The sequence below is a fragment of the Ictalurus punctatus genome, chromosome 14 (genome assembly GCF_001660625.3).
Source record: "Ictalurus punctatus breed USDA103 chromosome 14, Coco_2.0, whole genome shotgun sequence".
In the NCBI taxonomy this organism is placed as follows: domain Eukaryota; kingdom Metazoa; phylum Chordata; class Actinopteri; order Siluriformes; family Ictaluridae; genus Ictalurus; species Ictalurus punctatus.
The window spans coordinates 15,400,577-15,411,473 of NC_030429.2; the positions used below are offsets into that span (position 1 = coordinate 15,400,577).

Genomic DNA, 10,897 nt, shown 5'->3' on the forward strand with positions numbered 1-10,897 from the left:
TAATTTATCTGGTATCCCTGGTGATATTGGGCAGACCTGTTCTGCCGCATGTTAGCTCTCCATCATGACGAGCACGATACGTTCACAAATGACACGCTGTCCTAGAAAGATTCCCCAATGTGTTGAAGCACATTTAAGCTTCTGAATATTAGCATAATAAAGATGGATTTTAAAAAAAATGCTATCAGAAAGACGATGGTCAGAAATGTATGTTTAGTGTATATTGAAGATAGTGTTGTTACTATGACAACCAATAGGAATCACGCTAGGGCGCTAAAATGGTCATAAACGGCCTTGAACTCTGCACTCCCCAGCCCCAAGGGTAGATCCACGGACTTCACTAGAGATTTATGAATGGAGGATATGGGCATACCCCCCCCCCCCCCCCCCCCCCCCCGAAAATTTTTAAAGTCACCAAAACTTGTTTCCAATCATCTATATTTTAGATAACAATGGGTGTAAAATTGATAGAAATAAGGCTATTTTGGGTCAATGTATACCTGTCTCTTAATTTGTGTTAGAAACTGATCTAATATGATTTACTTAAATTATATAAAAATAAAGAAATTAATGTCCACTTTGCCCCCATCTATCCAACACCAACAAAAGGCAAAAATGGCTGTAGCCAAAATACTTTCTGGATTTTATTTAGAGAGTGAGTGAGAGACGGCAGTCAGCACTACATTACTGCACATTGACTTTGTTAATTACATTAACTACGTTTATATATGCAGTTATAATCGAGCTACTGTGTAGTCAAGCTACAGTCGTATTTGCCTGTCCGAGTAAACATGACATGATGCGTAATTGAATGATGGATACGGTTTGGTGACTCCTTGTGTGCGCGTCACCTCCTGTAATGATATGGGAGTATCTGATTTCCCTTTAAGACTAAGGTGGGGGAGGGAGATAGATCTATTGCTTAATATCAAAAAACCTCTATCAAATTAGCCAGACAAGTGACTCATCGTTTCTGTTGATTTAAGTCTCCGTGTGCACGCTGTTTATAAGCAACCCCGTTAATGAACTGAATGAATTAGCAAAATGCTCGTCAAAGACTGCGAAGTAAGGGTTTTAATTATAGTGCAAGCCCCTCTTTGGGTGCATTTCCTGGGTCAGCCTTCAGGTGGCGGTGTAGTGAACATGGTGGATACAAGCCGAGGCTAACAGACGAAGAAGAGCGTTTACGCAGCTGACTGCAGGATAATATGGTGCTATATCGTTCTTTTTTTCTTTACAGCAAATTTATTCTCGCTCGCAACTACCAGTTAATGCTGTATTTGAAAATTAGTAACAAATAAAAGCAAACTTTTCTTGTAGCTGTTGTTTGTTAGGCTATCGTGTTAGCTAGCTGGCTAAGTTAGCAGTGCTAACCTGTTATGATGCTCTGTCGTCTTTAAAAATCTGTTCGTTCATTTTCCCCCCCAGCGGTTCCGATTTTGTGGGGATTTGGACTGCCCGGACTGGGTCTTAGCTGAAATCAGCACTTTAGCACGAATAGTTGAGTAACAGCTTTCATTTATAATAAAATACATACATACTAGATCACGTGATCTCAGTACATACACTGTATTAGTAAAGCAAAGGAACACTGATGTGCTTTTTCTTATTATTTACGCCACAGTCAAGCGTCAAGATGAAACTTCTGTGTGTGCAAGTGATAAAAGACATCCTCGATGAAGGCATCGATGTAAGTTTCAGCACATTTATGGTGCTGCTATAATGTATGCTTGAGTAGATCTTGAGACATCATTAATACTAGCTTTTCTTTCCAGTATGACAAGGTGGCAAAACTAACATCTGATGCAAAATTTGGTGAGTTAAAGCCTTATTTATTTCAGTATTAAAAGTGGGTCATACGCCTCTTTGACATCCTGTACACAAATAAGCTATAACTTACAGCTCTTCATGGTTTTGCTTAGTTGGGTTTGAACTGAACAGTGATGTTTTTGTCACAGCCCTTAATACAAATTTCCATACAGTGCCCCAAAAAAACAATGTCACCAGTGCAAATACAGTATACGCGTTTATTACACAAAGTCACACAAAATGTCTGAACCTCTTCACTCACAAAACAGTTGTAAAGCTAAATCTTAAATCAGCATTGTAATATTTTATTGTCTTGGTCTGCTACCAGGACATTTGAGACTCTAGTAAAACTGTAAAATGAGAAAAAACACTCACTATTTATAGTCGGACTGAGTGTCTACATGCTCACACGCAACATTCTTTAAAAAGAAATAATCTGACTGGACAGAATACATTCCCTTTTGAATTCAGTTCCTCTCAAGGTTTATTCCTCTTGTCTCACTGAGCTTTTCCTGGTCACTGACGCCTCTGGCTTGCTCATTAGGGATCTAAATATAAGTCTACATCTGGATTTCTTCCGCTGTGTGACAATAACTATTTTTAAAAGTACTATCCAGATAAAATTCAATTGAACTTCCCCATTGTTCTCCACTAAATGCAGAAATAGCAGTATTTATGTCTGTTTTACATATTTAAAGACATTTGAGTATTACACATTCACTTGTGTGCACATTAACATTTTAAAACTAAAAGTGTAACATTATCAAAAATACCTATTACCAAAGAAGTTGATTTTATTATCAGAAAAGTTCAAAAGCCATTTTTGTGTAACTCTACTCTCACCAACAGTTCTCATTTATTTGTTGCAAGCTACAGCTGGGCGATATATCGGTATAATATCAATATCGTAATAAATGATTACGTGATACACTTTTATGAGATATCGTTGGTATGGTGATTTTTTTTTTTTAATGTCTTTAATAATTACAAATTAAATGGCAATGAATGAATGGCATTGAGTTGATGTATTTTATTTTATAAAACTTAATCTTTATCTTTGTAGGCATTAAAGAAAAGACTCCTCAAACTCAGTTTAACGGTTTTTGTTCATTTTACTACTGTTTTGCAGAAAATTTATTAGCTAAACTATATACTGTGATATGCATCGTGTATTGTAGAAATGTAAGTATTGTGATATGATATTTTTGTCATATCACCCAGCCCAGTCGCAAGCTATTGTGACCTACAATCTTAATGTTCTGTGTATTTGTTCCAGAGAGTGGAGATATTAAAGCCAGTGTCGCCGTACTGAGTTTTATCCTCTCCAGTGCAGCAAAGCATGATGTTGATAGTGACTCTCTATCCAGTGAACTTCAGCAGCTGGGCTTGCCTAAAGGTGAGAATGATCGGGAACATTTACTACACAAAAACTAGTGATATACAATTTGGTCACTTAATGCAGCTACATTACCAGTCAGTGAACATGATATTTGTTTGCACACATCTTCACATAGCAGTTACAGAGGCGATAATGGCACCTGTGTCTTTGCAGAGCACACAACAGGACTGTGTAAATCTTATGAAGACAAACACATAGCCCTGCAGGAGAAGCTAAAGGAGAGCAGTCTACGCTGTGAGTATGAAAAGGCATGGAGTAGACTTTATATCAGCCCCTAGTTACTCAGTGTTGCTGAGCACATGCTACATATCATATATTCAGTAGCACATATAGCACAAATGAGCAGAGTGCATCACTGTGTGTGTTCAGTGGGGCGTCTGGAAGCAGTGAATTGGAGGGTGGACTACACACTGAGCTCCAGCGAACTGAAGGAGGTGAATGAGCCCACAGTACAGCTGAAGCTCCAGGCTCAGGACCCAGAGACCGGTTCCACTGAGACCACTGTAGTCTCAGTCACTGCAGACAAGTTCAGAGTGCTCTTAACAGGTATGATTAAGAGTTTGCAACCAATAAATCTGCTATTTTCCATTTTATAATACAATATTTATATGGAGTGTACATTTATGTATTTTTTCCCCCTTTGCTTTCTAGAACTTAAACAAGCGCAAGCTATGATGAATGCACTGCAGTGAATCCATCTTGTTTTATGTTTTTATGAATTCATTATGAATGAGTGTCATGTACATTTACCGAATCTCTGACTGTTTAAGTAGCTTTGTTACTTTCTGGTCACCATGCACATATTGGCCTGTTGGAAGTCACACAGTTGGGCTTTCAGTTCCAGTGGAATTAATGGGATTATTTTGTGAAGCAGAAAACATGGTGGTGTAATTCTGTATTATAAGGTGCATCACTTATATAGATGTATGCACAATCAGCAGTTTCAAATCGGTTTTTGGACTAATCGTAAAGCAAATTAAGAACAATTTCCATTACTTGGTCCACAGTGATTCTGTACAAATGTGTGCAGACTAATTATAAGGCACATCAATACAATACAGAGCTATGCACAGACAGGTCCTTCTACTAAGAACTGAAATAACACGTTATGTTACTTGGTCTGCCGTTTTCCCCCCTCAGTCATGTTGATTGGTTTTGCTTTTTTTTTTCCTCTTCCTTTTTTTTTAAACTTAAACCTTTTGTATTTTTTAGATGAATGTTCATAAAATAAATAATTTGACAATAATGTATTGCCCATGACAGTTCTTTTTATGCTGACTTCTGTAGATTCACCATGTTTTGCAAATATTGTGTTTTGTCAACAGAACAACTCCAGTCTGTAAGGAATAATTAATTAGCATATATAGCTTCATCCAATCACAGAGCAGTAAGTGGCTGTGATTCCTCCAATCACAAAGCACCAGCACCTGAGCTTTAATCTAATAAGGCAAGCATTGTGACCCAAAATATATACTATGTATTAAATAGTAGTATACCACAGCACTGACGAATTCTCATATTTGATATTCATATAATGGTAATGCTTTCTGTAAAAATAAATAAATTAATAAATAAAGATGGAAGGAGTCTCCAGTGTCAGTTTTGTAGTGGTCAGTAAATTTTCCCGCACGAGATGGTTTGTACTTCCTCAGTTACATGACAGACTACATTTTGAGAGAGAGAGAGGAAAAGAAAGAAAGAAAATGAATATCTGTTGAGGGGATGACTGTTTACAGTTGCTATAGTGTTAGGTGTTAGCATGTGTTAGCACCAGGTGCTAACATTAGATGTAACTATAAACGGTTATAAAGCATGATGCCATTCATTAAATATTTTATATTTTATTTTTTGAAGAAAATCATCAACTTAAGATAAACTAAATTAAGATAAGCTTAACGTTAGCTTCCCAGCTCAACTTTAGGACAAAATTGCCTCAGATAGTCTAACTGCTGATAAGGTACGTTCACACACAACGAATCGCAGCCGCTGATAAATGTTACTATGGCAACCAGTAGTCGGTATGCCTAGCGATTTGCAGCAATAAAAAATTGCTGTATCTCGAGCTCAGGAACTACACTTCCCATCAAACCACTGTTTCCGCTTCGTAAACATGGCGGTGTTTAGTTAAACAGCGTGAGTAAAGTACTGCAGAGTGCCAGTAAACTAAACTTTTTGCTGGTTCATACCGACTACAGCAGTTACAGAATCTGCACAATTGCGCAACAACTTGGACGCGATCGAATCTTTCAGCTCTTCTGTACTACCATCTCGCAAGTTGCACTCGGTTTTAAGAATCATCAGTCAGACTAAACACCGCATGCCGTTTACTTGGACTCGTTTAAATACAACATTGGTATCTAGTTTATCTGAAATAGCGACCACAGCGCAATGCCCGAGGGTCCTGAGCTGCACCTGGCCAGTGTGTTTGTGAACACAGCATGTGCAGGTGTGATTTTCACCGGCGCTGTGGAGAAGTCTGAGGTGAGTAAAGGAGCCGAGGTGCTGTTTTCCAGCAATGCTTACCGAATCAGCGCCACGTCCAGAGGAAAAGAAGTGCGACTCACACTCACTCCGATCAAGACTTGCACCCGGAGTGAAGGCAGAGCAGGCCTGAACCAACAGGCACCTATGGATGTGGTCTTCCGGTTTGGGATGTCAGGCTATTTCAGCTTCACCGCCACATCAGAGCGCCCAAAACATGCCCATCTGCGATTTTACACCAAAGACGATCCTCAGAGAGTGCTGAGCTTCGTTGATACCCGCAGGTTTGGCAGCTGGCAGCCTAATGGGAGCTGGCAGAAAGACCGAGGACCCTGCGTCATGCTTGAGTATAAGAGCTTCAGGTGGGGGCTGGTCACTTAATCTATTGGTAACTATTAAAGTGCCCCAGAAATCTTCTTTAAAGTGGACAACAATAGAGAGTATATCTTGTATACTTAAGCACTTGTATACTTAATACTTATATTTGTAATTAATACTTGTATTAATAATTGTATACTTAATACTTGTTCATTTAATCTACTCGTAACTATTAAAGTGCCTCAGAAATCTAGGTTAAAGTGAACAACAATAGGACAGTATCTCTTGTATAAAATTGTATATAATCTTATATAACAGTTAGCATTTTTGGACACTCATTCTGTACTAGTCTTCTGTTTATCCAATTACATTCTCTCTAGAACGTATATGTCCCACCCCTTTTCAGTGTCAGAATGTCTTCCTACCTCAGACTGATTGATTCTATATTTCTACACCGCTAGGGCTTCTCCGTTAGTCAGAGGAAGTAATATCGTATTATCTACCATACAGACAGGTCTGATAACTCCAAAAACACACCACATGTCATCATCATCTAGGATACTGTCTTCATTGCAGTTGGCATGCGTGGGTCAAGGCAGCTCTGAGAAATTGCCCATAGTTGAAAAGTGGCTGTTGCTAAACACTATCCTGTTCCAAATGTAGCTAGTCCATAAACTACTCTCAGGTTTGGATTCAGCAGGGATGTGGCATATCTCGAACGCCATTGGCTGTTATAGTGATAAACTTGGACTGTCTCACAAAGTGGTAAAGAGACTGTTTTTGAATTGAATGTATTTGTTTTCTTTATTTTTCAGGGAGAATGTTTTGTCCAATTTGTCAGACAAGGCATTCGACAGGCCAATCTGTGAGGCTCTCTTAAATCAGAAATACTTCAACGGGATTGGCAACTACCTCCGAGCAGAGATTCTGTACAGGTTATTTCTGACTTTGCTACTTACAGTAGTATCGATCCAAATCTGTATACTAAATACTGAATTTCTTCCAATAGAAAAAGCTTTGCCATTCCATAGTTTAGATGCTGAGCTTGAATATTGCATGCCTGTATTGTCCCTGTTTCCACCCCCCTGACTGCCCAGACCATGAAGACATGCAATTTGTTTATGAGAACACTGTCATTTTGGCCTATCATTTCAGATCCAATATCCCTCCATTCGTGAAGGCAAGGACTGTGTTAGAGGGACTCAAAGCAAAACATGAAGAGACAGTGAACGTTAAAGCAGACCCCAGCCCAGAGGTGTCAGAGGTGATCATGATAAAAGTCTTGGTCATGAATCAGTCATTCATCAAGTTACAATAATAGCTTTGTTCTCTTTCATGCTCAGAAACCTGGTGTGGATGAGAAGAAAATTGAGAGTCCAGACCTCCTCTCTCTCTGTCATACTGTACCACTTGAAGTGGTTAATCTGGGTAAAAATTCCATCTATTGATGTTATATTAACATGTATATGTGTAGGAGTCTGGGGAAACCCCTTTACATGGTCAGACCTTTTCATCTCTTTTTCATGTATCTCAGTCACAAGTCAAATTATAGCATTTTAGTAAGTAAATTTTATTTATAAAGCCCATTTAAAACAACAATCATTGCCTAATGTGCTATACATACATAAGAATACATTTGGGAGTAAAAATACACTTTAAAAAAAAAAAAAAGACATTAAAAATACAGCGTATATTAAAGTCTGTTTACCCACAAGAAACGGGAGAAAATAGCACCTTAAGATTTCATTCCAAGTCCACTGAAGGACACCCCACCTACCTCTTCATTTACAACCTACTTATGGAAAAACATTACTGCCTAAATGTAAATAATAGTTTACAAGTTTACAATGGGAAACGAAGGTTTAGGGTTGATGTCGAGCATCATCCACATGTCTGTATCATTTTGTATCATTGACTTTTACCTTAGGTAAAAGTCAGCTCGCCTCATTATTCTCTCTATTCGAGTGATAATGCTAACATTGGTTAGGTAATGATCACTAATTAATTTAGTTCTGTTGTGTACGTTTGACTAAATTCCTTGTTATTAGTGTCTTTTTATTAGGTAATTTAAACATTATTTAAACTTTGTCATTGTCTGTACAGAGTGTGTAAACGCTCTTCTCTGTTTTGATGATGTAATAGTGCAGTCACATTATGGACATTTGGACTTATCACAAACTAAGTTGATTAAGCATATGTCAGTCCCTCCAGGATTTTGCGATTGCAGAAACGAATGCAAAATCAAGCAAACTACGCAATATTCGGAGGAACTTACAATTTTTCAAAATTACCAAAATTTGGGCTAAGAAATGTCATGTGATGTCTTCACAACATGCATTCAGCCAAAGCCCTCTTCGATTCATGTGCATGAGTACAGCTAAAAGGTCTCATTTACCAACAAACATCACTGCAAAAGACAGAAAAACAATTTCATGCAATTGCAATTTCACCAAATCTAGTTTTCTGCAAAAAAAAAAAAAAAATCACAAAATACTCTGCAAGTAGCATCACAAATTTTGGGAAAAAGCCACAGCAAAATCACACATTTTGGTCGCAACAATCCCCAAAAAAACTCCATGAAATACTGTACAGATTAATGTCAGTTTTATTAAGGAATGTACTTTTCCGAAAGCTTGATCAAATTGTGAGAAAAGCATACTTTGCTAACAAGGCATTAGTCAAGGCATATTTACATAAATATTAACATTCCCAGGTTGTTTTGGTAAAATATATTCATGTCTTCTTAAAGTGGAGGTATCAAAAAATATTATTGGCAGAAAAACCAAAATTGAGCCACAGTGACATCTGACAGATTTCCCCAGACTGCCTTACATATGTGAAACATTCTTAAAATTAAAACCTCACTCCAAGAAAAGATTGGGGAGTTTGGGACAGTGGATATACATACAGATAAAAACATCATATTTATTCTCTATGCAGTGACACAGGCTTTTTAACATGGAAACTATGCAACATCGATAATTGTATCTGGGAATAACTGCCAGTTTATTTTTTAATTATTTAGGTGGAAAAGGTTATGACCCAGAGAAGCATGATTACACACAATTTGCTTCCTGGCTGCAGTGTTACAACATTGATGGGATGAAATCAGTGAGAGACCACAATGGAAGAACTATGTGGTTTAAAGTGAGGAATTAGAAATGCATATAAAGTAAATGCTTAACTCAGCTACAGAATAGGTAAATACATAGATCTCATAAATATATATTTTTTTGTTTGCATGCTTGTCAGGGTGATGCTGGTCCAATGGCCCCTAAAGGTAATGTTTACACAGTAATGTAATGAATAAGTTTGCTTATTCAGAAATTGATGTAGTTCATGATGAAGTTCATGATGAGTCGGTGCTATAATTAAGGCTGTTGGATTTTAGCTTCCAAATCTCCCAGGGCAAAGAGAAAAATAAAGAAAGATGTCCATACAGATACAAAGAAGGTGAGATCCAGCTACATGTATCAACTGTAATAGTAATAATAATAGTAAAAATATATACACTGTATGTAATGTGGGTGAAACAGAAAAGAAAACTACGGGCATTTCGCAGGAAAAGATTGTAAAGAAGGATCCAGGGGCTGGCAAAAGGGAGAAGGATGTGCCTAAGAAACAGAGCGGCACCAGACGACAGAATTCCAGCAAGACTGGACTGGAAGCAGATGATGGCAGAAGACCAAAGGCATGCAGAAAGAACAGTTCAGCAGGTTACTGCCACTATTTTTATTCATCGCACGAGTCAGTTTGGTCAAAGCAGTACCACCATTTGTAATTAAATCACTGATTTTTTTTTTTCTTTTTCTTTTCAGGTCTACGGCAAACCAGAGCTACAAGTACGAGAGGACCAAGTGTACGGAACGCTAACACTAAAGCTAAGGCCACCAGCAAACCTCTTAGGAAAAGCAGTAGAATTACTTAAGAGCAGTTTGTTTAAAAAAAAAAAAAAGGATGACTGGTAGATTAAGAGGCAGCTGTCTGTATGTATGTAAATACTAAACTGCAGAGGGGCAGTTCATAAAAAAATCTAGCCATGTACATCTGGTTCACATCAGCTATTACTTGGGATGATAATTACCATTTTATTTTTTTAACACGTTTGTGTTTTTCATTAAAGGAAAAATAAGTACATTTTTAAAGCCTTTTTCTTGGCATGACTGTTATTGACCATAATTGTTCTAAGATCGCATGATACATAAACTGAAGACCCCATGTTGACATTCTTAATTCATTCTTCATTTTTCTAACCTCAGTTAGAAGAGATATATATATATATATATATATATATGTATATATATATGTGTGTGTGTGTGTGTGTGTGTGTGTGTGTGTGTGTGTGTGTGAGAGAGAGAGAGAGCGAGCACACAACATATATATTTGTCTAATATCAGCTGTAAGACAAATCTAGGTTCACAGTAACTTAGTTTTACAGGAACTGCTTAACCATACAAATGTCCTCACCTTTAATAAAGCACTCAAATTATAGTCCCATTGTGAAGGCAAGGACTGTTAGAGGGACTCAAACCAAAACATGAAGAGACAATGAATGTTAAAGCCAAGCCAAGCCCAGAGGCGACAGAGGTGCAAGCTCTTAAATACAAATACATTGTAGGGAAATCATAATGCTACACTATATGGCCAAATGTATACATCCCTTTCCAAAACCATGGAGCTGCTTCACCTTTACCAGTCTCTACTCTCATGGGAAGTCTTTCCACTAGATTTTGGCTGTGGAGATTTGTGTTCATTCAGCCATGCGCATTAGGTCAGGCATTGATGTTTGGTGAGGAGGCCTGACTGCAGTCTGTGTTCCAGTTCATCCCAAAGGTGTTCAGTGGGGTTGAGGTTAGGTCTGTGTGCAGGACACTCGAGTTCTTCCACACT

The 10,897-nt window shown here is 37.9% G+C and overlaps 2 protein-coding genes across 2 annotated transcripts; both read left to right on the forward strand.

Annotated features, from left to right (window-relative positions):
• The first annotated feature begins 1,154 nt into the window (after positions 1-1,154).
• commd4 (COMM domain containing 4) lies at positions 1,155-4,454 on the forward strand. Its single transcript, NM_001200675.1, is given in 8 exon segments — positions 1,155-1,211; positions 1,429-1,500; positions 1,625-1,690; positions 1,776-1,815; positions 3,086-3,205; positions 3,362-3,442; positions 3,578-3,754; positions 3,860-4,454. Coding segments are annotated over 8 exon segments (600 nt in total). The 5' UTR covers positions 1,155-1,208; the 3' UTR covers positions 3,901-4,454.
• A 736-nt stretch (positions 4,455-5,190) lies between these two features.
• neil1 (nei-like DNA glycosylase 1) lies at positions 5,191-10,144 on the forward strand. The gene is made up of 9 exons (XM_017485909.3): positions 5,191-6,051; positions 6,823-6,942; positions 7,163-7,271; positions 7,351-7,435; positions 9,033-9,154; positions 9,260-9,287; positions 9,399-9,460; positions 9,570-9,723; positions 9,826-10,144. Exons 1-9 carry the CDS (start codon positions 5,597-5,599, stop codon positions 9,933-9,935), a joined length of 1,245 nt encoding a protein of 414 aa, XP_017341398.1. The 5' UTR covers positions 5,191-5,596; the 3' UTR covers positions 9,936-10,144.
• The last annotated feature ends 753 nt before the right edge of the window (positions 10,145-10,897 follow it).